General features: G+C 58.8%; 1 protein-coding gene across 1 annotated transcript in view; it reads right to left on the minus strand.

Annotated features, from left to right (window-relative positions):
- The window catches only part of COL18A1 (collagen type XVIII alpha 1 chain), a 36,453-nt gene that overhangs the window by 1,558 nt on the left and 9,213 nt on the right, over nucleotides 1–25,682 (minus strand). Inside the window, exons 3-42 of the mRNA XM_058028153.1 lie at nucleotides 11,964–12,508; nucleotides 9,248–9,328; nucleotides 9,096–9,155; nucleotides 8,776–8,914; nucleotides 8,571–8,674; nucleotides 8,457–8,483; nucleotides 8,189–8,359; nucleotides 8,075–8,101; nucleotides 7,921–7,983; nucleotides 7,756–7,842; nucleotides 7,563–7,616; nucleotides 7,335–7,484; nucleotides 7,153–7,215; nucleotides 6,957–7,001; nucleotides 5,906–6,046; nucleotides 5,537–5,599; nucleotides 5,398–5,424; nucleotides 5,260–5,304; nucleotides 5,076–5,138; nucleotides 4,689–4,724; nucleotides 4,529–4,618; nucleotides 4,359–4,388; nucleotides 4,223–4,249; nucleotides 4,000–4,062; nucleotides 3,782–3,856; nucleotides 3,654–3,689; nucleotides 3,482–3,535; nucleotides 3,220–3,285; nucleotides 2,984–3,055; nucleotides 2,754–2,787; nucleotides 2,559–2,621; nucleotides 2,427–2,470; nucleotides 2,210–2,332; nucleotides 1,969–2,113; nucleotides 1,743–1,816; nucleotides 1,535–1,663; nucleotides 1,335–1,370; nucleotides 749–1,009; nucleotides 468–665; nucleotides 70–185 (exon numbers count right to left, since the gene is read on the minus strand). Coding sequence (XP_057884136.1) covers nucleotides 70–185; nucleotides 468–665; nucleotides 749–1,009; nucleotides 1,335–1,370; nucleotides 1,535–1,663; nucleotides 1,743–1,816; nucleotides 1,969–2,113; nucleotides 2,210–2,332; nucleotides 2,427–2,470; nucleotides 2,559–2,621; nucleotides 2,754–2,787; nucleotides 2,984–3,055; nucleotides 3,220–3,285; nucleotides 3,482–3,535; nucleotides 3,654–3,689; nucleotides 3,782–3,856; nucleotides 4,000–4,062; nucleotides 4,223–4,249; nucleotides 4,359–4,388; nucleotides 4,529–4,618; nucleotides 4,689–4,724; nucleotides 5,076–5,138; nucleotides 5,260–5,304; nucleotides 5,398–5,424; nucleotides 5,537–5,599; nucleotides 5,906–6,046; nucleotides 6,957–7,001; nucleotides 7,153–7,215; nucleotides 7,335–7,484; nucleotides 7,563–7,616; nucleotides 7,756–7,842; nucleotides 7,921–7,983; nucleotides 8,075–8,101; nucleotides 8,189–8,359; nucleotides 8,457–8,483; nucleotides 8,571–8,674; nucleotides 8,776–8,914; nucleotides 9,096–9,155; nucleotides 9,248–9,328; nucleotides 11,964–12,508 — 3,727 coding nt within the window. The remainder of the gene's footprint in view (nucleotides 1–69; nucleotides 186–467; nucleotides 666–748; nucleotides 1,010–1,334; nucleotides 1,371–1,534; nucleotides 1,664–1,742; nucleotides 1,817–1,968; nucleotides 2,114–2,209; nucleotides 2,333–2,426; nucleotides 2,471–2,558; nucleotides 2,622–2,753; nucleotides 2,788–2,983; nucleotides 3,056–3,219; nucleotides 3,286–3,481; nucleotides 3,536–3,653; nucleotides 3,690–3,781; nucleotides 3,857–3,999; nucleotides 4,063–4,222; nucleotides 4,250–4,358; nucleotides 4,389–4,528; nucleotides 4,619–4,688; nucleotides 4,725–5,075; nucleotides 5,139–5,259; nucleotides 5,305–5,397; nucleotides 5,425–5,536; nucleotides 5,600–5,905; nucleotides 6,047–6,956; nucleotides 7,002–7,152; nucleotides 7,216–7,334; nucleotides 7,485–7,562; nucleotides 7,617–7,755; nucleotides 7,843–7,920; nucleotides 7,984–8,074; nucleotides 8,102–8,188; nucleotides 8,360–8,456; nucleotides 8,484–8,570; nucleotides 8,675–8,775; nucleotides 8,915–9,095; nucleotides 9,156–9,247; nucleotides 9,329–11,963; nucleotides 12,509–25,682) is intronic.

The following is a 25,682-nucleotide window of genomic DNA, read 5'->3' on the forward strand; positions in this document are numbered from 1 at the left end:
GGGTGGGGGACTGCTGCTGCCCTGCCATGCTCCAAACCCCAATTCCCCATCACTCAGTCCTGCACTCACCATCCCGCATCTCGCAGGACATCCCGGCCATCAAAGGAGAGGATGCGGGCGCCGGTTCTCAGTGGGGCCCCGCTGCCCGTGAAAAGGGCTTCCCAGTTATTGAAGAGCACTTCATCCTGGTGGGAAGGGTGGGAAAATGGAGGAGGAGGGGGTTTAGCACTGCCTGCACCCCAGGAGCAGCCCGGAAGCTCCAAGCCCCAGCAGCCTCTGGGAAGGAGATGCTTCATAATGGATGGCAGCTTTGCTATGCTCTGCATCCCAGACCTTGGTGGTGCTGGGTTAATAGCTGGACTTGCTGATCTTAAAGAGATCTTTCCCAACCATAACGACTCTGTGATCCTATTCTGTGACCCAATGAGAGCTCAGAGAGTGTTGAGAAGGGGATGGGACAAGCATACCCGGAGGTTGACGATGGGGACGGCGGCGCGGTCGGCCCTGCGCACGATGCTGTAGAGATCCTGCAGGCGCGAGGACAGGAAGGCGCGGAAGGTGCCGGCCAGCCCAACCTGTCGGGCTTGCTGGAAGCACTGGAAATCGGCGCCCCGGATGCCACGCATGCCGCCGCTCAGTGGGGTGTTCAGGGCCACCAGGTGAAGCTGCCAAGAGGGGGCAACGGGGCTTGAGGGACACAGCTTTGGCCACCAGCATCAGCTCCCCTCAGCGGGCATGTGGCACTCACGGCAGGCTGGAAGTCCTGGTGCACGTGGGCGGCCACAGGGGCGGGCTCCGGCCGGCGGTGGATGTAGTACCCGTTGATGAGCTCGTGCTGGTGGTGGAGCAGGGGCTGCTCGGGCAGGCGGTGCTGGTTGGCCACCACCTCGTCCCCACGCCAGGGACGGGCGGTGGCCGAGGGGACGTGGTTGCGGAGCGGGTGCAGGGGCCCGCGAGGCTGGGGGCCGGCGTAGTGGAGGGTGGGTGGCTTGTCGTACACCTCGTTGTCCTGGGGAGGGGGACACAGTATGAGGGGGGGTGTGGTGCCCCAGGTGGGGATGGGGATGGAGAATGTTGGGGATGGATGGAGATGGTTGTGGTTGCATGAAGATGGGCATGGAGATGGTCAGGGTTGGATGGATATGGCGCTGGGAATGGAGATGGTTGGGAATGGGGATTGATATGGTTGGGGATGAATGGAGAAGGAGATGAAGTTGATTGATGATGGATAGAGCTGGTTGTGGATGGGATGAGGATAGATGAGGATGGAGGATAGGGATGGGATTGGGAAGGAGGATAGGAATGAGGATGTGCATGGGAAATAGAGGACTCACCAGAGCCGAACTGGGGATCAGGTTGTGCTCCTCCAGCTGCAAGGGCATGGCACATCAGATCCCAGCTGCCCCCCCTCTCCTCTTCCTCACGCACGGGTGGGGGGCCCCCAGCATCACCAAGAGTCCCCAGCGAGCCCCCAGGGTGGTGCTGTGCGTGCCCCCCTCCAGCCGGGCAGTGCAGCCCTCTGCCCCCCACTCACCAGCACCCTGCGGAAGCCCCCGCGGAGGCGCACGTACAGCTCCTGCCGGTCCGTCAGGAAGACAAGGCCGCCCTCGGGCAGCTCGTGCGCTGCACTCAGCATTGCCTGGTACGTGGGCATGGCCTGGAGCTGTGGGCACAGCCCGGGGCAGGGCTCAGGGACCGGCTGCCTGCACCATGGGCAACCCCTGCCCAGAGCCCTGACTCACCCCCAGGGATATCCCGCTAGTGCCTGGTGGTCCAGGGGGTCCTGGTGGTCCCGGGGGTCCAGGGATGCTGACAGCTATGGGAGAAGGAGGGTGAGATGGAGAGAGGTGCAGCATGGGGAGGAATGCAGAGCTGCAAGGAGGGATGCATGGGATACAATCGGGAATGCTGGGGGGGCAGGGAGGGATGTGGGGGTGCAGGGTGGAATGCAGCACAGCAGATACTCACCTTGTCTGTGGGGACCTGGGAAGGAGGGTGGCCCGGGTGGACCAGGAGGGCCAGGGGGGCCCTGCCGCCCCTCGTATCCGATACCAGGGGGACCCTGAGGTCCTGGAGGCCCCGGTGGCCCAACAATACTGTCCCCCTTGGGACCCTAGGCAGTGTGAGAGAGAATCTGTTGGAGCAAAGCCCCCAGGGATGCCACCTCCCACTGTGCCCCCCTTCACTCTCCACCCTATGAGGTACTCACCGGCAGCCCGGGGTATCCCTGGGGCCCTGGAGGCCCTGGAAGTCCAGAGACTCCAGAACTGTAGAGTGGGGTGCTGCCTGGCTCGCCCTTCTCACCCTTGGGACCTGCATCCCCCTTGTCACCCTGTGGGATGGCACAGTCTTAGGGTGAGCAGCTGGGATGCGCTGGGCACCCCAAGTGGTGCTGGGTTCCAGCTGCCAGTGTGCAAAGAGCTTACCCGCAGGCTGGTACCAAAGTGACTCACGTCGTAGGGGAACTGGCCTGTGGAGAGAGGGAGAGGAGGGGAGAGGAGTCAGGATGGGCATGAGCACCCCCTGCCTGCCTCTGCCAGCAGGGACCAGTCACCTACCTGGCGGTCCTGGGGGTCCGGTGTCACCTTTCTCTCCCTTTTGTCCTGAGAACTGGTGGAAACCTGTGGGGAGCAGCAGAGATGCCATCTCAAGAGTTGCAGCTATAAGGGATGGGAGAGGGTTCCTCCCCAGCCCTGCTTTGCCAAGGTTCCCCAAAATGCCCAGAGGGGGTGGGGAGAGGGACACCCACTTACCAGGGAACGCTGGGTGGCTGGGGTCACTGAAAGTCTGTGGAGATGCAAAGGAAGTGGCTGCAGAGACAGCAGCATCCTTGGGGACCCCCCCCCAATGCTGGTGACAGTCCCACATGCCAGCTCCAGCCAGGAGATGTCACCAGAGCATTCTCAGTCTCCTCCAGGCAGGCAGGGGACACTGGGGGCCCAGTCACCAGCATGTCCATCACGGTGACCGTGGTGATACTCACATTGCCGTTGTTGTAGACTATGCTGCCAGGTGGCCCAGGGGGCCCAGGGGGTCCTGGGGGGCCTGGGGGACCCTGTGGGGGCCGAGAGGATTTGTCAAAGTCCTGCAAAGCGGACAGTCCCCACCATGGAGGGGGACAAGCACCTTTGCCTGAGGGATTGGGGTCCTTGGGGAGACCCTCGGGGTGTGTGCCCCGGCCTGCAGGGCCAGCAGCTGGGGGGTCACAGCAGTGCTCACCCGCAAGCCCCGCACGTCTGCGGGGTCGCCCTTCTCGCCCTTCAGCCCGTTCATGCCAGGACGTCCCTGCGGATGAGCAGCGCAATGAGCCTTGTCCCCTGCCAGCCCCTGGTGTCACGTCTGGGGCTCCAGAGTCACCTCTGCCCCCCCAGCACCGCCCCATCCCTCAGGGACATGGCGAGGCGAGGGGCTCAGTGCGTGCCGCGCGTGCGGACGCAGAGGGGGACGCGGTGGACACAAACAAACCGGGAGCAGGTCTTACGGGTCTGCCCGGAAAGCCAATCTCTCCCTTGGTCCCTGCTCGTCCTGGGGGACCCTGGAAGGGAAAGAAGATGAGGGTGAGAGATGCTCAGTATGGAGGCATCCCCTCTGCCTAGGATCATCTCCGTCCCTCCCCATGGGACACAAGGAAGGGGATGGTGAGGGTGACTTACCGATGGTCCCATTGGGCCCCGCAGCCCTGGCTCCCCCTGCAAATAATGGAGAGGGACAGGGCATCACCACTGGGCCCAGTTGGCACTATCCCAGGGGGAAGTGCCCCCCATTCCTGCCAGGAACTCACCTTTTCTCCTTTCACCTTGGCAGTGACCACGGTCCCGTCAGGGCTGATGATGACGCCGGGCTCCCCCTTCTCCCCCTGCAAGAGAAGAGGAGGTGGGAGGGGACACGCAGGGACCAAGCTCCCTCCCATGACAGAGCTGGTGTCACCTGATGGCCAGGTAGGATGGGGGACCAGGAATGTGACCACTCAATGGGATGCAGGTGACCTGGAGCAATTACCTTCAACCCTGGGGCACCCTGGGGACCAGGTGACCCCTGGTCTCCTTTCGGTCCCACCGGGCCCTGCAGAAAGGACACAGAGTCCATGTCATTCCCAGCTCAACAAAGGCAGGCTCCAAACTCCCCCTCCATCACCACCACTCTGCAGCAAAGCACAGCAGGACTGGCGACCACAGCTGTCACCAGGGCCACCCCGTGGTCCCCAGATGTGTCACCAACTCACCGGGAAGCCAGCGCGGCCTGGTCTGCCCTGCAGAGAGAAGCAGAGATGCTCCTAAGAGCAAACCCCATCTTTCCAAAAACAGGCTGCCCTCCTGGCACTGCTGAGGAGTGGGCACAGGTGGCAGGAGGGCACCTACCTCTGGACCAGGAAAAGCCACCAAGGACTTCTGCAAAAAGAGACAAAATGAGGTTTTTTTCCCCCTGATCTTGGCTCTGAGGGTCAGAGCTGCTGGCAAGGTCTCCCTCACGATGGCTGCTGGAATACCCCTTCCCCTGCCCTGTGCTGAAGCCAGGTGCCATCACTTACATCTTCACTGGAGACACCGATGACCTGTCCGGGGGGACCAGGCGGACCAGGGGGGCCAGGCAGCCCCACTCCATCTTGGCCTCGCTCTCCCTGGAAAACACAAGCCATCAGCCCAGGGACACCAGTGGCTGGTCCCCGTCCCCAGCCTGGTGGCACCTACCTTCTCACCGGTACTGCCTTTGTCACCTTTGGGTCCCTGCAAAGAGGAGCAGGAGGGAGTGAGCGCCAAATGGAGAGGGACTCTGCCTCACCAGTGCAGACCCCCTCCCACCTCTGGCTCAAACAATCCTTCAGGCAGCCTCACCTCTGCCTCCAGCTCCAGGCAATGGGCCGAACTGCAATGATTTTGGGTGGAGGTGGGGGCCAGTGCGGTGACAAGGTGGGGGGGAACAGGATCCTAGGGGGTGTGGGCACCCCTGACATGTGGTGAGCCAGGTCCCACAGCAGGGAGGGGGAATTTGGGCTGCTGTGGATGGAGCAGCTGCCATCAAAGGTGTCCTGCCTGGAGTGGAGGAGGTCTCCTGGAGCTGGGGGCTGAAGCTCCTACCTGTGGTCCAGGGAAGCCCTCCAGGCCAGGGCGGCCATCCAAGCCAGGCATGCCAGCATCTCCCTGCAATGGGAGCAGGAAAGGGCAGGATGCAGTCGCAGCTGGCAGAGCACAGGGGTCCTGCCCACTGCCCTGCACACCCGGGTGCTGGCACAAAGCCATCCCAATCTCCCAGTGCTCCTACCTTTGGTCCCGGCAAGCCAGGCTGTCCGGGACTGCCGACCTCTCCCTGCAAGGAAAGAGGTGTCAGAGGCATCCCTACAGGCTGCCTGCAGGGATCCCACGTGGATGGAGCCAGGAGCATGTTGTAAGGGTTCCTCACCTTCAGCCCCGGCAGTCCTGGCACGCCCTGCAAGCAACAAGGGGACCATGAGCACTGGGTGATGGCAGGGGACATGATGGCCAGGAATTCCTCAGGGAGCCCAGGATGGAGAGGAGGGAAAGGGCAGGACCGGCCCTACCTGTGGTCCTTCAGGCCCAGGCGGTCCAGGGGTGAATGACAGCCCCGAGCCCTCCATGTCACCCTAAATGCAGGGAGAAGGGGCTGAGCCATGTCTGTCTCCGGCCCCATCCCATCCCATCCCATCCCATCCCATCCCATCCCATCCCATCCCATCCCATCCCATCCCATCCCATCCCATCCCAGCCCAGCCCATCCCATCCCAGCCCAGCCCAGCCCAGCCCAGCCCAGCCCAGCCCAGCCCAGCCCAGCCCAGCCCAGCCCAGCCCAACCCATCCCATCCCATCCCATCCCATCCCAGCCCATCCCATCCCATCCCATCCCATCCCATCCCATCCCAGCCCAGCCCATCCCTGCAGTGACCACTCACAAATCCAGCCTCGTAGCCCGGCCCCGGTGGTCCCGGGGGGCCGGGGGGCCCTGGCTGCCCTCGGGGTCCCACGGGCCCGGGAAGGCCGGCTAAGCCCATTTCTCCTGGGGGCCCTGCTGGTCCCGTTTCTCCTTTGTTGCCCTGCAAAGGAGACAAAAAGGGATGGAAAGTGGCAGTGGTCACTGCCTGGAGCCCACAGGCAGGAGGCAGAGCATCCCCTCACAAATCTCCTCTGGGACAGGACATGGAGGATCTCCCTGATGTTCCCTGTCTAGGGGCTTTGTGGGAGGGGGCATCGCCCAGCTTGGGCACCCTTCGTCCCACCAGCTCCTCTTGCAATGTCCTCAGTGGCCACCAGAGGCTCGTCTAAATTCATAAAATGGGAATGTCTTTGCACGTGGGGCTGGCTCCACTGCTGCAGCAGAGCTCAGTGCCATGAAGGAATGCTCACAGGCATTCCAGGGATTGCAATGGCTCTGGAAGCAACGGGCTTGAACCTTACACATGCTGCCACCCCATCTGCCCTCTGGGTGCTGCAGAAGTGCAGAAAGTTAGAATTAAGGCTAAGAAACCTCAATTTTTGAGGTTTTTTGCCCACAGTTCAGTTGTAGTGGATGGTCATCACAAGGGACAGCATCCCAACTCTAAGGGGGTCCCATCCCAGCACGCCTTTGGGGATGCAGGGTGGCAAGAAGCTGGAGCAAGCAGGCAGGAGAGAGTGATGCACAGAAGATGGCGTGTTTTCCAGTGGGGTGTGGGCGTCCCCCAAGCAAAGTCTCCTCTGTGTCTTGAAACACCCCTCCTTGGTTTTCCTGCCCGCTTCCTGATGTGGCAGTGCCTGGAGCAAAGTCGAGGCAGGGTGGCAGGAGCCCAGTGAGCATCCTTTGTGGGCTCAGCAGCTCCATGCACCTTTGGGATACGGCCCTGATCTGGGAGGAACACAAGTAGCAGCACCCCCTCCCCATTCCTGTGCAAGACGGCTCCCCCAGGCAACATCCCTGCCTCCAGTCTGCAATGGAGAATCCAAAAAACCCCACCCCAGGCACAGTACCTTGGGTCCTGGTAGGCCAGGGAGGCCAAGGTCGCCCACATCACCCTGGGAAGGAGAAGAGGGTGTGGAGAAGCTGCTCAGCGCCAGGCAGGAGCAGAATGGCGCTCCCCAGCCCAGGAACTGGTGCCTCCCAGAGATGTGGGACGGCCGTGACACGCTCCTGGGGCACACGGGACAGGGCCAACCTGCCACTCACCCGCTCTCCTTTGGGCCCCGGCTGCCCATCCTCCCCATCTCTTCCTGGAGGACCCTGAGGACCCTGTAAGATCCCAGGAGTTGGTTCCAGCACAGGAAAACCCCGTGGGGCTGGTGGGCACCGAGCCCCCCACCGCCACAGAGTGGCCCTGGCTGGGTGTCCCTGGCCACGCCCAGACGTACCGCTGGCCCCGGGGGCCCGGGGGTCCCGTCCCTGCCCGGCAGCCCCGGCGGTCCCAGCAGCTCCGTGCGGTTCGTCCCAAACCGTCCTGGCTCCCCGGGCAAACCAGGCACGCCAGGCGGCCCTGGGGGACCAGGTGGCCCTCGTGGACCCTAGAAGAGACGTGGAGGGCCATGGCTGAGGGTGTCCCCCGCTCCCAGCTGGCAAGACAGGCACTCAGCCCCACTCACCCGCAGGCTCTCCAGGTCACCAGCGAAGCCAGAGCCCTCCATGTCGATGAAGGTCTGGGAGAGAAGCACAAGGGGGATGTCAGGGCACCCGGTGGCACTGGGGCTCGCCCGGGGCCTGGTGGGATCACTCCGCACCTCTGTGGCTTGGTGGACCCCCCATCCCTCAAATCCCTGTGTCCCAGGGGGCACCCACCAGCTTGTCATTCTTGGAGGAGGGTCCCGGTGGTCCCGGAGGGCCAGGTGGTCCAGGGGGTCCCCTCGGCCCCACGCCTGGGTCACCCTAGCACAGAGGAGAGAGTGCAGTTTGGGGGTGCAGCTGAGCTGGGACGAGAGGAAGGGGGGCAACACTGGCACTCACCTTGTCCCCCTTCAGGCCCGGCTCCCCCGGCATGCCAGGGAACCCCGGGGGCCCCATTTCACCCTGCAAAGGGGAGCAGTGGGGGTCAGCAGGTGGCAAGGCAAGGGGGTGGCTGTGCCCCATCACCCTGCTGCACCCCCTCCACCCCACTTACGGGTTTGCCGTCCTCGCCAGGATCTCCCTAGGGATGGCAGAGAGGGGACAGGTCAGTGTGCAGGTGGGTAGAGTAGGGGCACAGGCACAGCCTGTGTGGGGGGAATTGACTCACAGGCTCGCCATCCCTGCCAGGGGCTCCGTCCTTCCCCGGTGCCCCCGGAGGGCCAGTGACCTGCTCCAGCACCGAGCCATCGGCATGCCGAGAGACGGTCCCGGGGAGTCCAGGGTCACCTGGTTCTCCTTTCTGGCCTTTAGAGCCAGGGTAGCCAAATCCAGCACTGCCCTAGGGAGGGGAGGGAGATGGGAAAGGGTGGCAGGTCTCTGAGCTGGCAGCCTGGGTAGGGCATGGCTCTGTGCCAGCTCCCCCCAGTGATGCTCACCTTGACACCCAGGTCTCCTTTCTCCCCCTGAAGATCAGAAATAGAGAGAAGTGTGTGTCAAACACAGACATGTCACTGGCACCCTCAAGCCCCTAGGGACCAGCTCTCACCCACCTTTTGACCCTTGACACTGCCTGGCCCTACAATGCCATTGGTCCCTGAGTCCCCTTTCAAGCCACGTTCCCCCTTCTCTCCCTTTTCGCCTTTCCAACCGGCGCCTGTGGAAAAGGGAAAGGACCCAGTCGGGGCTGAGGATGGCCACACCACCACCCTGTCCCCACCTGTGCACCCTGGGCAAGGGGAAAGCCGCTGGAATTACCTCCCGTGGAGACCCGCAGTGTCTCCTCTGCTCTGGTTCTCTCGGCTTGCTGCGGGGCCCCCCCGGCACTCCTGGGGCCACTGCCCCCCGCCACGGGCGGGGAGGTCACGGGGACAGCGTCCAGCAGCCCTGGGACAGCCTGCACCAACAGCGAGGGGACACCGTGACACCCTTCACCTCCCAGTGCCTTCCCATAAGGGACAGGAGCTGGGACAGCATCAAACGTGCCATGACCTCAGCCATGCAAGGCACTCAGCTCTCCGCATGGTGACAATTTTGGGGTCCTGCCCTGAGTGCCACACCTGCGGGCAGCAACTCACCTCGACCTTGCCTGAGGGCTGCTGTCCGCCTTCCATCCCGCTGCCAAAATCCCCAGAGACCTGCATTTGCCCGTGGAGAAGGGGTGAGAGCTGAGCTGGGAGCATGGTGGGGGCACCCCCGAGCCCTCCCCGGCCATGCTGCCAGTGCTCACCTCTGTGTCATCCTCCTCTTCCTCGCACTGGCGCTCGGCCGCCCGAGGGTCCCCCCGGAGCTTCAGATCTGCAATGACCCCCTGCAAGGAGACCGTGCGTGGGTGGGGGACACGGACGAGCCACCCGGCCGTGACGTGAGCTGCTGTGCCCCTCGGCCACCACATCCTCGGGCAGGAGACAAAGGATGGATGAGATCTGCTGTCCGCACTGCGAGCAGCTGGAAAAGGTCACCACCCAGCTGGGGGCATTTGCTTGTGAGAGGAAATGTTATAATTTTTTAATTATATATAAACTATGTATTTATAATATATTTATTATATAACTAAATCTAGTTGTAATTCATTAGTATTACGTCACAGCCAGCCTAGCTGAACTGCGACTGCCCTGATCCCTGTTTTCCTAAGTCCATCGCATTTCCTTGCCCGGATGTGGTGCCCTGTGCTTTCAGGCCAGCTCAAATATTATTTTATTTGTCTTGCCCAAAGAAGAGACACCAAGGGGGAGGTATCTCCTCTCTCAGAGTTCACTTCCCAGCATGGTCCCCTGCTCCTCCCCACTGAGATCAGAGCGATGGGCAGCATCCCAGCTTGGCAGACTCCCATCCCGAGAGCATCCCTGCGTGCCACCCTGCAGCGAGGACCCAGGCTGGGCTCTGGGATGTGCTGGGGGACCCCGCTTGCAGTGGGAGCTGTGGGGTCCAGGCTGGTACCCGCACCACCTCTCCTGCTGAGTCCCGGATGCTACAGAGGTTTGGCTGGAGGCAGCATCCTTAGGAAGGGATTTGTGGTGGTTTCTTTTATAAACAAGTGGCCTGGATGCACACGGTGCTTGCAAAACACAAATAAATAGTAAGGAAGTGCAGATTATCCCAGGAAATACAACACGTGGGCTGCAGAACATGCCAGCTGTCCTTGCGTGGGGCAGGGCAGTCAGCTGTGGCCAGGGAGCCCTCAGCAGAGGAAAAACAAAGAGCACGGCCAAAAGATCCCTGTAAAAGCTCTGCTGGGTGTCTGGCCGGGTCCTGGCTGCTACCTCTGCTCAGCCCACGTGATGCCAGCTCTGGCACGCGGCTTGTCCAGCCATGCTGGTGGTGCTGGGCAGTGGCTGCAAGGTTGAAATCTGGGGCTTTCCAAAGGCATGGCAAAAAAGCCACTTCCAAGCCCTGAAGCGAGGCAGTCCCACAAGAGATGGCGATAGGGGACCTTTGCAGCCTCTTTGCTCTGATAAAGGGAGCAGCAGCACCAAAGATCTTATAGTAGATCCATAGAATCATGGAATCGTTTAGGCTGGAAAAGCCCACAAGGACCATTGAGTTCCACCATTAACCAGTGCTGCCGGGTCCCCCAGGCAACCATGCCCCCAAGTGCCACTTCCAGCTGCAAACAAATCCTCCTGCCGGGCCCTGGCTGAGACCCCGTTTGCCCCCATGAGAGCTGCTGTCCCAGGGGCTTCTGCGTCACCTGCAGGCTTTGCCCCTCCAGGTTTCCTGCCATGGCCACAAAGGCGACTCGGGAAGGAGCAGAGGTGCCAGGACACTCCTCCAGCTGCCTCCCAGCAAGTTCATCCTGAGGCCTGACCCAGGGCCAGGCTTTAATCCACTTGATGCCCCATTAGTTCCAGATAACGGGAGGCAGGGCTGGACAGTGATGGAAACACCACGAGGCAGTCAGATGCCACTCCCCTCTCGTCCAGCCAAGGCCTCCTTCCCTCCTCGGCCAGCTATTCCCCACGGGAAAACCGGGGGCGGGCAGTGGGATCAGGGGTTGGCAGGCCTGGGAGCATCACCTGCTAGAAGGGTCTGCTCTGCTCCAGGCTGCTGCCGTGCCTTCCATGTGGTGCCAAACCCCTCAGGCTGGGCAGAGGAGCTCCTCCGCAGCCATGACCTGGCCCTCCCAGCACGTTCAAGAGCAAAGAAATTGCTCTTCAAGAGCAAAGAGTTGCTCTTCAAGGGAGCAATCGGAATCCCAGTGCAAACCAGTTTGTAGCCCATCAATGATTAACCCCTTCCTGGGGGAGCTTTCCCTGCCCAAAGCCATTCCAGGGGGAATGTGGCAGTACAGTCAGGATGATGTTTAAGCTCAGAAACGTGCTTTGCAGAACTCCACAGGAAAAACATTGCTCCCCTCAGCAGAGCCTCTGTTGCTGGGCAAATCCTACTCAGCCCAGGATAAACCTAAACATTCCTCTCCTCAAGTCCAGCAGGGAATTTCCATGTCAGCTGGGCATTTTCCCCACACTTTCCACAATCCTTATCTGGAACACGAGTCCTGCTCAAAGCACTGGCTGAGCTATCACATCCTTCCTCACCCTCCAAAGTCTTCCTGGAGATACCGCCCAACATCAGCCAGCAAAGATATGCTCCAGCCCAAGCATTTTTTCCATGTAAGGGAGACATTTTCTCAGACAAACCAGCTTCTCCACCAAAGGAGCTGGGTATTTTTAGGAATGGGAAGATCTGAAGAGGCTCTATGTGTTTGCTGGGAAAAGGCAATGGTGGGAGCTGCATGGCAACCCCATGTCCTCCTGCCAGCCCAGCTCGAGAGCTTTGCCTTGGTGAGCCCCAAGACAGTAAATCAGTGGCATCTCAAGCCACCTCCATGTCACGTGTTCCCCTTCCCAGGGACACACATGGAGCTGCCTGTCTTCTGGGCATGGGCAGTGTCACATCTCTCCAGGCTTTTGGGAGATACTCCCTGGGGTGACCCAAGCTCTTACCTGGTATTTATCTGGGTCAGCCCCTCCAGCCTGAGCAACAAAGAGCCCGGAGCCCTCTTCCAACTCCATCTCATCTGGGGAGCGCTCAAAGTGGACACGCTCGTGCTCCTCACAGTCCAGGTAGAGGACAACCTCCTCCTCCTCCACGCTGATGGCGAAGCGCGTCCACTGGTTTAGCAGGGTGGGCACGGTGAAGGTGGCGGCCGGGTAGGAGCTGGGCGAGCCTGGCTCCGTGTAGTAGAAGATGATCTGCTGCTGGCCCGCGCGCAGCTCCGAGAGCTTGACGCCCACGTAGATGATGCTCTGCGAGGAGTCCGTGACGGCGAAGAGCACGCCGGCCCGGGGCGTGGTGGGCTGGATGTGGAACAGCAGCGAGAAGTCTCGGTAGAAAGGGCTCGGCAGGTGGTACCGAGCCACCTGGCCCGTGTTGGCATTGGGACCAAAGACGTAGCCAGGGTTGTTGTCGGGGCCATAAATTCTGTGGATCTCCTCCGTCGGTGGGTCCCCAATCAGCTCCAGCAGGCTGATCTCAGCACTCAGGCTCTCTGCAAGGAGGAAGGACAGGGGATGGTCTCAGGTCCAGCCAAGGATGGTCACTCAGCAAGGACACCCCTGCCCGTGCCTCCCAAATACACTGTCCTTCAGTGGCTCCCTCCACTCACCGACCCCAAGATTTGTGTGTTGGCCGAGACAGTGACCTTCAGCTGCTCCCACTACATCATTCAGATACATCTCCCAAAATGCTCCCCATTCCCAGCTGCTGGCCCTCCAACCACAGCTGGGACATCACAGAATCATAGTATGACTTGGGTGGGAAGGGACCTTAAAGACCATCTCATTCCAATCCCCCTGCCATGAGCAAGGACACAATCCACTAGACCAGGTTGCTCAGATTCTCTGAGATGGGATAAAACCAAAAGGGTCTTGCCCATGGTCGGGAGATGCTGCTGGAGCACCAGGATGCTGAACCACCATGGAGCCCTGGGGCAGTGTGTTGCATCCATACTCATCCCAGGACCACAGTGACCCCTCGCATCATCCCAGGACAAGATCCAGCAGTCACTCCAGCTGGGAATAAATCAGAGCCATCCCCTCACAACACCCTGGGAACGCAGCTCAGGCCAGCTCAGCTTCCCAGATGCTCTCAATTTGGAGGTCGCCTCCTTTCCCAACTCCTACTGAGAATTAGGGAATTGGGGAAGTTCTGCTGAAGAGAGTCTCTCCTGCCCAGCACAGCTGAACATCTGGTGAGGGTGAGCCAGCGCTGTGTCCGCCAGCTCCCGTTGTTCTGGCAGCCAGCACATCCTCATCGCCCACACACCGGGCGCTGGATTCCTCCTCTCCTATGTCAACTGCTTGGGGCCAGTGCCAGCTCCAAAGGAGAGGCTTTTTAACCTCTCCTTTCCTGGGAGGGAGGAAACCCAACTACCCTGGCTCCGAAACAGCTGAAGGATCTGCACTGGGAATGGATGTTCAGTGCTGAGTTTTGGCCCCATCCCGAGCCAGGAGCAAGAGCTGACACAATTCAGTGTCCCCAGTTCCATCGCTGATTTTCATGTGAGCAACGGGGAGTGGGGGAAATCAGAGGTGTATCCAGAGGTAACCTGGGCTGAACCCAGGAGGATCAGCCAGGAACCTCCACCCAACTCTGGAGCCAGGCATTTTCCTCCAAAGCTCTTCAAAAAAAAGAAAAAAAAAAGAAAGAAAAAGAAAGAAAAAGAAAAAGAAAAAGAAAAAGAAAAAGAAAAAGAAAAAGAAAAAGAAAAAGAAAAAGAAAAAGAAAAAGAAAAAGAAAAAGAAAAAGAAAAAGAAAAAGAAAAAGAAAAAGAAAAAGAAAAAGAAAAAGAAAAAGAAAAAGAAAAAGAATCAGCCCAGCCTTGCCCAGCCCAAAAGGAAAACACATCTCTTGGGATGGTGATGAAAACCTGGGTGCCTCTTCCAAAGCCTGAGACATGGAACATTCCAGGCTCCCCTACTGCCAAGCCCCAATGCCAGCAACAGACCCGTGACAGGGACCCAGCAGTGGGCACATAAGAACTGCCACCAACTAAAGGTGGGGGCAAACTTTTGCTCTGTCAGAGCCAGACACACTGATGCTCTGAAACTCTGTCTCTGAAACTGCTCCGTGTCCACCCTGCTCCCCAAGCCCCCAGTCCCTCCCAACCTCGGCATCCCAAAACTGAACACCTGACTGGGAGAAAATCTCCTTCCCAGTCTTTCCACCAGTTCTAGCCCCTCCATGTGCCCTGCACTGGGATCAGGCTTCCCCATGGGGCATCCCCAGCCTGCTGAGAGGAGAACCTCTGGATCCTGGGGTCCAGCACCTTTCACTCCCAGATGTGCACAGCCCCACACCAAACCCGATGGGGTCAGTGAGTGGGGCTGCCCCAGACTCTCAGCCTGCCACCCACCCTTGAGCCACGCCATGCTCAGCACCTCACAAGCTCATTCCAACTGCAAATGCCAGGATGCAGGGACTGCCTTTATCTGGGGTTGGAGGAAGTCAAATTCATGGCAGCTTTAAGGAAAAAGGAAACCAGAGCTTCCTCCCAGGGGTCTACACGGGTGTAAGAGCCAGTGCTGCAATTCCTGCAGCCAGACAAGTCACTGTGTCCCCCCCAGGGCTCAGGATGACGGGACACGCTGAAAGAGGCTTTTGTTAGCAGGGCAACTTGCAACCATTCTCCCCTTGGAGCTGCAGCCGGCTCTGGGAGTCTCCCTCCTCCTCAAACATGCCACTCGCCCCCGAGTCCAGGGTGGGAGCTGGATGCTAGCACTTCCCAAAGCAAATGAACTTTCTTTGTGTGTGACAGAAGCTGGATGGGGACTGGGGAGCAGAGGGGTAAGGGGAGACCCCTTCAAATGTCTGCTCTCCTACAAAAGCCAAGGGGCCCTTCTCATTCCCAGAGCTTTCAGGCCACACCTGCTTTTTCCAGAGGGCATCCAGAACCCAAACATCACAGCCCATCATCCCTGTGGCAAACTGGGGATGCACCAGGGAACATGAAGAGTTGGTGGGGACCGCAGTGAGTTTGGCGCTGGCACGGGATGGCTGTGGGGATGTCTCTGGGCACAGTGAATCTGCCATTGGGAATGTCCCCAGGATGCTCCAAGCCACCTTTCCCCTCTGCCATGACCTTCCTGAGCCCAGGCTGCCAGAGTGGGATTCAGGGGACCCCCAGCACACGACAGCACATCAAGTCACGCCATGGGGTGCACCACAGCCCCCACATTCCTCACTCATTCCTGACACTGCCCATCCAAGCAACCACAGTGCAGTCCCAGATAGGAATGCACCTCCTCTGCAAGCATCCCCTTGATCCCAGTGCATCCCCCCACAAACAGAGCCTCTTTGACACTGAGGGGACCCTGTCCTCGACCCTGGTTTGCCAGCCCCCAGTCTCGGCATTCCTCCTTGGCATCTCCCGGCCATCCCCCGAGGGCGCAGGGGTCGGCACGGGAACACAGCCTCATTCAGAGGCTTTGGCAGGCGGGGGGAGCTCCAGCTTTCATCCCAACTGCATTTCTCCAAGCACCAGTCAACCCCCGTCCCCACTCCCTTCTCTCACCCCCTGCCCTGTCTGGGTCCCTAGAAGGTCACAGCCACCGATTGATGAAGCTGGGGGTGAAGTAACCTCTCCCTCTTTTCCAAGCAGCAGGGATCAAACATTAGCCGCCATCGAGTGAATCATTAACCCCGAAGGGCTGCTCGGGGAGAGGGGAGCGTGTGGGCATGGCTGAGGGTCACCTTGAAACCTCCTCGGCACCACGGTGCTGCGGCTGGATGGGCACAGGGTCTGCGTCCTTGCCCTGCTCCTGCAGGGAGCTGCCAGCTCTCCACGTGCTCCGATCCCAGCCAGGACAGCCCAAAGCCCTGTGGCACCTGGGAACTGGCCCTGAAGGCCAGCACGATGCGCTTGGGGAGCATCCCCTGCGCTGGCCACTGTGATTCACCGGGAGCGATGCCCAGTCTTGCGAAGGGAGCCAAAACTCACTGGTTCTGCTTGGAAAAGCCAAGGCTGGATAGAAAGTGATTTTGGATTCGGCAGCATCCCATGGGCACAAGGCAGAAGCATCCCCCAGCGCCTGGGGGAGTCTGGGCAGGGGAGACACAACGCAGGGACATTGCCCAGCCACATTACCTGCAGAAGCATTAATAAAGACGCAAGAAACCCCTTCATCCTCCTCAGGGAGAGCATCGCAAGGCAGAGGCAGGCGCCTGCCAGCCAAGGGAGTCCAACACAGGTCTCTGACGGCCTCGCAGAAGCCCTGGCACGGCGGGGGGGTTATGGGGACCGAGGGGCTACAGCCGGGGAGCAGCAGCAAGCAGAGGAACCACTCCAGGTAGCGATGGCACCGCGACTCAAGCAGCCCCTCCCACTCATGCAAAGCCGCCCGAATTTCCTCCTCGCTGCCATGCTGAAGGTAATTTGGCACTCGGACATGGCTGGTGCCCAGCACGCTGCAGAAGGGCAGGTGGGTCGGGACGGGCTGGCAACGGCCGGCCACTGGCATCAGTCCTGGAAAGAAGGATGTGAGCCCCGCGCCGTCACTCCTGTAGAGCTGCATGGTAGCGCTCAGTAAATCAAACTCCAGAGGGACAGAGCTATCAGCAGCAGGAGAATCCACACCCTTATCCACCCTCTGGTCAGGCCAAGGGGGGCTCTGGCTCCCGCTCCTGCTGGCCAGAGCCAGCCCTGGGTGGCCAGGGCCATGCCATGGGTTCTGCGATGCTGCGGGGAAGTAACGGGGAGGTTGTGCCAAGGGGTCCTGGACAGGCACCGCCTGCTCACGGGTACTGTCACCTGGTGAGAAAGGAAAAGGGGCACTACCTGGCTGGAGACCCGCTGGTCTCTGCGAGGACACCTGTGACTCCATTGTAGGAGTTCCCGTCCCCAGGAACTCTGGGTTCTCGGTGGTCACTGTCCTCAGGAGCTCAGTGTTTCTCATCACCAGGAGCTGCAGATTCTCAGTGGTCCTCATGCCTGGGAGCTCTGGGTCTTTGGTGGTCTCTGTCCCCAAGGGCTGTGGGTCCTCAGTGGGCCCTGTCCCCAAGGGCTGTGGGTCCTCGGTGTGCCCTGCCACCAGAAGCTGCAGGTCTGTGGCACTCATCATCCCCAGGAGCTGTGGGTCCTCAGTGGTGCCCAACCCCAGCAGCTGCAGGTCCTCAGTAGTCCCTGACCCCAGGAGCTGGGAGTCCTTGGTGGTTGCCATCCTCGGGAGCTGCGGGTTCTCAGTGGTCCCTGACCCCAGCAGCTTCAGGTCCTCAGTAGTCCCTGTCCCCAAGAGCTGCGGATCCTTCGGGGTCACTGACCCCAGGAACTGGGGGTCTTCGGTGGTGCCCATTCTCAGGCGTAGCAGGTGCTCGGTGGTTCCTGTCTCCAGCAGCTGCAGGTCCTCGGTGGTTCCCGACCACAAGAGCTGGGGGTCCTCAGTGTTCCCTGATCCCAAGAACTGCAGGTCCTCAGTGGTCCCTGACCCCAGGAGCTGGGTGTCCTTGTGGGTCCCTGTCCCCAGGAGCTGGGGGTCGTCAGTGGGGCTGCTGGCCGCCTGCTGTCCTGGGGCAGGTGACACGCTGTGGAGAGGAGCGACGCTCGGCCACGCCGTGCTCTCCACTGACCCTGTGGCATTCCTGTCCCACTGCTCCGTGGTTTTGGCTGAGGCTCCCTCACTCACAGGTGCTGCTGTAGCAGGATCTGGCTCCTGCTGCCGTGGGGTGGTGACATTTCCTGCCACCTCGCTGCCCCACATCCCTGGGGACGGGCTGGGAGCCGGAGCCACCGCTGAGGTTGGCGGTTCCGACTCTGGGATTCCCTCACTGGGTAGTGCTGGGCTTCCTGTGGTCTTCGTGCTGTCCCAAACCCAGTCCAGGAGCTGTGTTTCGGAGCAGGAGAAGCAGCAAGCCAGGAGGAGCAGAACCCCCAAGCGAGGTGGGGCCATCGGAAAGGGAAAACGAGCTCCGTTGCTCCCGAGAGCGGAGCAGAGAGGCTGGAGGGAGGAAAGGAGGGAAGAGGCAGGAGCTCTGTCCCGGCCAGACTCTCGGAGCACTCACATCACTCTCTCCTCCCAAGCTCCGGCGCTCGACCCTTCAAACCGGAGCAGAGCAGGGGGAGGAGTGGCCGGCCCTGCCAAGCCTTCCTCTCGCCAGCGCCAGCCTCCCGCTGCTGGCACAGCCCCTCGGGGACCCCTGAGCCTGCCTGGGGTTCACCTGAGCCCCCCAAAACCTCCGGCAGCCCAGCCAGCTTTCAGACCCACCCCACCGCCCGTCCCAGCTGCTGCCGCCTGATGTTTAACTCCTTCCTGCCCGGAACATCCCAAACCGTCTCTCCCTGCTCCATGGCTCTGGTTAAATCACCAGCATGCAGAGCTGTACAAGGTGGGGTCGTGCACAGACATGGTCCTCATGGGGTGCCCAGCTTTGGTGGGACACCCCGCGTCAGGCCTCGGGAAAAGGTTATAATCTCAGAGCAAAACTGAACGAGGAGGGAAACAAATCCCAGAAAACATTTCCAACATTTCCACCGGCCGGAAACAAAACAAGTCCCCAAAGCCAAGTGCTTAAAGCCGCTTCCCCGGCTCGCTTACAGGGCCAGGACCCCCCAGGTGCTGTCGCAGGAAGGCCAGGGGAGCACTGCAGCTTTCCTGCCCCCCCCCAGGCATCACGCGCCAGCAACGCCTCAAAGCCAGGTCTGAGCAATCACAAGTTTCCCAATCACAAGTTTTCCTGGAGCTCGGGATGAAAATCTTCCATGGGCGGTACTGGCACTCTCCCACGCCCCAAAAATTTTGATTGTTCTTTGCCTCTGCTTAAAAAAGTTACCCTCAAATCCACTTATCCAGCTCGGGTGACGGTGCCTCTCATTCCTAGGGATGGCCAAGCAGAGATGGAGCATTCCCCGGGCCTACACTACCATGGTGACACCAGGCAACTCACCTGCATGGCTCAACAAGTGTCCCTGAGACAGGGTTTTGAAGGGGAGGTGACAATTTTGGCTCCCCTTGGCTGTGTGTGACCAGGCAGGTCAGAGCGTGCCAGACCATGGTCCTACGGAGCAGAGATCTCCACATGCCGGAGCTGATGCTCCAATTTAAAAATATTCAGGAAAATCACCGAGACAAATGCTCAGATGTTCATTCTGCTTTATGCAACATTTCCCACAGTACTTTTGAAGCAAAACAGGCGCGTTTTCCCCTGAAAATGGGAGCTGGCTGCTGCTGCCAGCAGCTCTCCCCGTGACCGATGCTGTTAGGGGCGCCCGCTGCGGAACAGCCCCCACCAATCCGCACGGGACGCGGGTTTGTCCCGATGGCAGAGCTTCCACAGGGCCCCTCCCGGAGCTCCGGCGCTTCCATCAGCCTGGGGAAGGAGGCAGGTGCCTGCCAGCCTTCTCTGGCGTGTCCTGACGGGCTTGGCTGCCCTGGGGCCAGGGTGCGGTGCAGAACTCCTTGGCACATGGAGAGGGATCGGAGCGACTGCTGCTTCCATTCCCAGCGGTGGGATGGAAAACCTCGGCGCTCCCGGAGCCTCTCCCCGCCCCAGAGCCGTGCGGCTCCTGCGTGGGGAGCATCACATGCCCCCATGAGCTGCCTGGCCTCTGCCAGGAGGATTTGGAGAGCAGCACCCTGCTGGGGTAGCCCAAGCATGTGCAGACAGGACGCCCAGCCAGAGAAATTCCCGCTTCTCCCTTCTGCTGGAATTAGGCGGCTCAGGACAGCAGAGTGGAGCTGAGCCCCGTGAGACACCCTCGTTAAGTCAATGATCATTTCATTGCACACCTCCTCACTGGAAGCTCCCCGGGAAGGAGCCAGGGCTGGGGCATCCCCAAAAAAGGGATTTCCAAATTAGGCGCCCTGAGGGTGGACTGGTGGCACTAGAGCATCTTAGTCCAGTGCAACCAGCTCTGCCACTGACCAAGCAGCCAGGCAGGGACTGGGAAGGCAGCAGCTGGTGAAATATTTGGGAGAAGCATTCCCCCAGGGAGAAGCCATGGCAGCTGGCTTGCTGGCAGAGCAGGGAAAACCCCTTGCTTTTGCCTGCTCCAGGCTAAAAGCTCGCAAAAAGCGTTTTGCACACTCCATGAGATGCTGCTGCCAGCTTGCCATAGCCTTGGACTTCTTGAACAGCAGAACTGGACCCTCATCCTGGTCCCAGTTCGCTCCCAAAGAGGCTGACTGCATCTTCCCAAAACTGTCTGGCATCTGCTGCTGCAACATAGTTCCTCAGGAAAAGGGGGATTGGGCTGTCCTAAGAAGGCACTGAGGGCTCAGTCCTGGGCCAGAAGAATAGCGGGGGGAGAGGGGAGAAAGGGGGAAAAGGGAAAAGAGAGAAAAAATCACAGTTGGGGGAAAAGAGTGGAGATGGGAAGAAAGGAGATTGGGGGAAGAGGGTGGGGGGAAAGAAGGGGAAAATGAGAGGGGAGGAAGAGGGAAAGAAGAAAAGAGAAAAAAAGAGATTGGGGAAGTCAAGGAAAGAGTGGGAAGGGGAGGGAAGTGCTTGGAGGAAGTGGAAGAAGTGGAAAATGACAGTAGGAAAGGAGAGAGAAGGAAAGAGAAAAGAGGGGAGAAAGGACAAAAGAGAGGGAAAAAGAAGAGGGGGAAAATAACAGAAAGAAGAGAAGAAGGGAATGAGAAGGAGGAAAAGAGAGGAGGACAAGGCAAGAGGAGGGAAGGGGAGGGGAAGAGAAAGAAAAGAAGATATGGAAGAAAAAAGAGAAAAAGAGAGTGAAAAAGGAGAAAAAAAGGTGGGGGAGAAGGGGAAAATAGATAAAAACAGGAAAAAAGAGCCTGTCATCCAGACCTGCAGCCTTTTACCCGTGGTGAAAGCACACCGATGTTTCTCTCCAGGGAGGATTGCTCTCCCTGCAGGATTTTGGGAGAGGACAGGGAGCCTGCTGCTGCCCAGCTCAGCAATTCGTCCCGCACACGCCAAGGATCCCCCAGCGAGAGCCGGCCAGACGGACGGACAGGCAGAGAGACGGACGGAGGGATGGACAGCAGAGGGAGCCTCAGGCTGAGCAGAGCGCAGACGCTTCCTCGGGAGAGCCCGCTTGGCTGGACACAGCCCTGAGGTCACAGAGCTCCGGGCAGGGGAAAGGGAAGGGGAAGGGGAAGGGGAAGGGGAAGGGGAAGGGGAAGGGGAAGGGGAAGGGGAAGGGGAAGGGGAAGGGGAAGGGGAAGGGGAAGGGGAAGGGGAAGGGAGGAAACCCTGATAGGAGCACAGGCAGAAAGCCAGAGGTGGGAGCACTCTTGGACTCAGCAGGAAAATTCAAGGACTGTCAGCAGGTATCCATAAATCCTACCGACGTTTGGGATTCTACTCCGTTCTCCATCTGGAAGCCCCACACACGCAGCAGCTGGAAGGCCCTCCTGGAGATGGAGGCACCCAGGCCGCGGGTGGACGCCCATCCAGGGACAGGGGGAGGCACAGGGGTGCCCAGGAGCGGAGCTGGCGCGGTGACAGCAGCCAGCCCAGCGCCAGCAATGACACAGGTGCCGCTCTGCCAGGCTCTGCTGTGCCTCCGGGACAGTGTCCCCCCTGCCTCTGGCTGTGCAACACCACGGAGCCCCCGGGCGCGCAGCGTTCCTAAACATTTACTCATGGAGAGCCAGAAACATCCTCCCGGCAAATCCCTCGATAAGATAAACTGTGAAAATGCCACGACAGCCTGCGGGAGCCATCAAATAGCCCCAGGAGGGGAAGAAGGGTGCTCGTGCCCAGACCCCTGTCATTACCTGCATCCTCCTCCTGCTCCTGAACTGAGTAGGGCTGGAAAAGGCACAGCCAAGAGGTGCTGGTGTCCTACTCTGCCCCACCCACATGGACAAGTGGACAGGGCAGCAGAGACTTGGTGCTGGAGTGACTTTGGCCACTCCGTGAGGTTTCCTGGGGAGAATGGATGGTGGAGAGGGACCATCAATATTTGGGCATAGCCAAACCCAAAGGAGGTGTGTAAAACTCAAGGTGAGTTTGGGGTGAGCTGTAGCTCCCTGTCCCCCCCATCCTGCCTCCACTGGGGCCATGTCTCTGCTTCCAATCACTCACCTGCCCCCCGAGCCCACTGACAGCCTGGAGATAAGGCAGGGAAGGCAAGGGAAGGAATGCGACCCCCTGGATCATCCTCCTCCACATTCATAAATCGTCTTGCTGACTGATTGCTCCCTGGACAGGAGAAAACTCTGCTCCTCACCCCCTACCAAGGTTCTGGCTCACTCAGGACAGGCAGCTGGCGGAGGGTGTTGGCTGCAGTCTCCCTGAGGGACAAGGAGGAAGTGCGTTCCCATTCCCAGGCATTTCTTTCCCAGAGGATACAGGGAGATCAATACACCTGGCACCCCAGTTAGCATTGTAGACAGATTCTGCAGTAGCAGGACGAGGGGAGATGAGGGATGGGATGGAGGGTTTGTGATCCAACCTGATGCCATCCAACCTGATCCCAACCAGAGAATCAGAGGAGGACAAGGCACCCAGGTGGGTACATGTCCCCAGAGTTGAAACAAACCTTTCCAAGCCAATGATGTCCCCTAACCATGCCAGGATTTTAACCCTCCAATGTGATGAAGAAACAAAGCACTGTCAGTGGATAACCCAGCACCAGCTTTGAAGCCTACACAACAAAAACTGGGAGCTGCCTATCCCCAGCTGTTTTCCAGGACTTCAGAAGCAAAGAAAACACCAGCACAGCTTAGAAACCTCAATTCACCAAACAAAATACAGAAGAGCTACCAAGCGATGTACCTGAAGCTATAACAGAGCATCACTGCCTCCATCCCACAGAACAGCATCCAGGGCTGCTGGGTGCCAGCTGGTCCGTGCTGCTGCAGGAGGCAATGCCACAGCTCGTGCTTCATAGAGCCTCACCATGGATTTTCAGGGAGGAAAACCACCTGGCAGGTCATTAACCTCATCCTCAACACAGTGTGCAGCAAACGGAATCCAAGCTCACACGCTTGCTGTGGAGCCAGGTGGCAAGGAATGCTATTTTCTTAGGGAATGGACAGGAAAAGGGGGATCGGCGAGGGGGGTTTGTTTTGGGATTTCAGCTGCAATCTGCAGCTCATCCAACCAGCCTGGCTCTTGTCAGCGCTGCCCTCCTGCAGCGCAGGGGACTTTGTTTGGCTTGGAAGCCCCCAGCTGTGCCCGTAATAAGACTCCGTGTCCGCTCTGCGGTCCTTCCACCTCTCTGCACTCCTCAGACAATAGTTCGCCTGTGCTGCTGACTTTGGCAGCATTTCCAAAGTTTTGGCTCCTTCCAAAGTTTCCCCTGCACCAGGCAGCCAACCTTGGCCATCGTGCTTTGTTGTCACATCCCGTTGCATCCCATCCTGGGCTCTCTGCTCCCTGCGGGGCTCTGTGCTCCGTGCTGGAGCTTTTGGGCCCCCAAACTGGGGACATGACACGGAGAGATGGCTGGCAGGCCCTTTGAGGATGGATGCTGGGGTCATGAACAGCCTGGATAGGGGGCAACTGGAAAAGGGAAAGCATCACCCAGGCCTTGAACCCACCCAGATGCGCACATCCCAACGCCGTAGTGAGAAATCAATCAATTGAACGCCTTGAAATCAAGTTGAGCGATGACAACCGGATATCAGCCAAGGCTGAAATCCCTCTTTCCCTGCCGTGTCTCCACAGGTATTTAAGAAGAAAAACTTAGAGCTTTTGAGGAAGTCCAAACAGCCTTGGAGATGGATAGTAAAGGGGTCAAACAGGTGGGTGATCCTTTGCTGCTCCACGCAAGTGCTGGGGAAAGCCAGCAGGAGCTGGATGAGGCCAGAACTCACATCATCCCTTTCCAACCAACAACCAGAGCCAGTATTTGATTATTCCTTTCAACTATTCCTTCTTTCTACAAGTCACTTGGTTTTAAAGCAAAATACAATGCAATAAACAGCTTTAATGCACTGAAGTTCACCACCTGTAACAGGACAGTTGCCAAGAACAAGGAAGGGTGTATTTTGTGTCCCTGCTTGCATGAAGACAGAGATTCCCGATCAGGTTTGCCCCCTCCTGAGCGCAGGGATGATGCCACAGCCAGGCACGATCCCAGGCTTCAGCATCCCCCACGGGCACAATGCCATGAGCCAAGGGCATCCCTGCAGCACAGCACTACGGAGATGGGTACCCATAAGCTATTTCCTGGGATGATAAGGGGTTAAAAAAAAAACCCAAACCACACAAAAAAAGCTCAGCAGGCATGCCTGAAGGGGAGGATTAGAGAGAATAGGGCCATTTCTCAGCAAAGACTATGGCAACCTAAATAGAAAAGTAACATTACTCTCAAGACAGGGGCCCTTTCCCTTTACTCCTGCCCTACAATGTCACTATTGTTTTGCTGACAACTGGTAATTATCCCAAGCTGCACACACTGGTATTCCCACCCTTTAACCGGGAGGGATTTTGCAGCCGCCGACCCTCTGACACCAGCAAAAATTCGCATACCAGAGAGTTCAAAGGGGGGGCGGGCTGGGAAGGCCGGGCAGCCTTGTGGGGATCGTCATTCCCAGGGTCCCGGAGGGCTGGGGCTGGGAAGGCACCTCTGGAGATGGGCAAATCCAAGCCCTGCTGGAGCAGGCTCACCTGCCGGGAGCACAGCACTGTGTCCAGGTGCTGCTGGAGCACCGTCAGAGAAGGAGAGCTCAGAGCCTGAAGGGGCTCCAGGAGCGCTGCAGAGGGACTGGGCACAAGGATGGAGGGACAGGAGCCAGGGAATGGCTCCCAGCGCCAGAGGGCAGGGATGGATGGGATATTGGGAATTGGGAATTGTTCCCTGTGAGGGCAGTGAGGCCCTGGCACAGCTGTGGCTGCCCCTGGATCCCTGGCAGTGCCCAAGGCCAGGCTGGATGGGGCTGGGAGCAGCCTGGGACAGTGGAAGGTGTCCCTGCCATGGCAGGGCTGGCACTGGATGAACCTTAGGGTCCCTTCCAACCCAAACCTGGCATTCTGGGATTTGGGACGGTTTTGTTACTGATGGCCACGCTTTGGGTTCAAGGTGTCCCTAAAGTCAGGGGGTCTTTTCTCATATCACCATCCCAGATGAAAAAATGTTCACATCCCAAGCATCCAAGTCTAAGCAGTGAATCTTTTCTGGAAATAAAAAACAAAAAAAACAAAAAGAAAACCCCAAAAAACAAAAAAAAACCAAAAAACCAAAAAAAAAAAACCAAAACAAAACAAAAACAAAACAAAACAAAAAAATAATTCCCACCACCAAACAAAGAAACAAACAAACAACAACAAAAAAAACCCACAAAAAAACCCCAAAAAACCCAAAAAAACCAAAACCCCCCCCAAAAAAGGCCCAAACCCAAAACCAAATGAACCAACCAAACAAAAAACCCAACAAAAGCTGGGACCCCCAGGATGAGACCTGCAGGCTGCGGCTGTCCAACTGCAAGAGGATGAGGGTGAGTCAAATCCATAATTTTTCATTTACAGCATGGAGGAGTCATAGTCCCAACATTCCCTGCCTAACAGGAGTTCATCTTGGTGCCAGCCCCAGCTCAGATAAGGTGATAAAAAAACTCTGGAAACTGCCTCAAGATGGATTAAAGCATTCCCATGGTCAAAATGTAGATATTTTTTTCCTGCTTTTGCAGGCTGGTACAGGAGCCAGAAAGCCCAGAAAAAGTGCAAAAAAAGCCCCTTTTTTTTCCTGCCACAGGCTGCAAGCAGCATAGCCAAGGTCAGAACAAGGCAGAGGACACACACGGCCTCCAAAGGAC

This window comes from Melospiza georgiana, chromosome 7 (assembly GCF_028018845.1).
Source record: "Melospiza georgiana isolate bMelGeo1 chromosome 7, bMelGeo1.pri, whole genome shotgun sequence".
In the NCBI taxonomy this organism is placed as follows: Eukaryota; Metazoa; Chordata; class Aves; order Passeriformes; family Passerellidae; genus Melospiza; species Melospiza georgiana.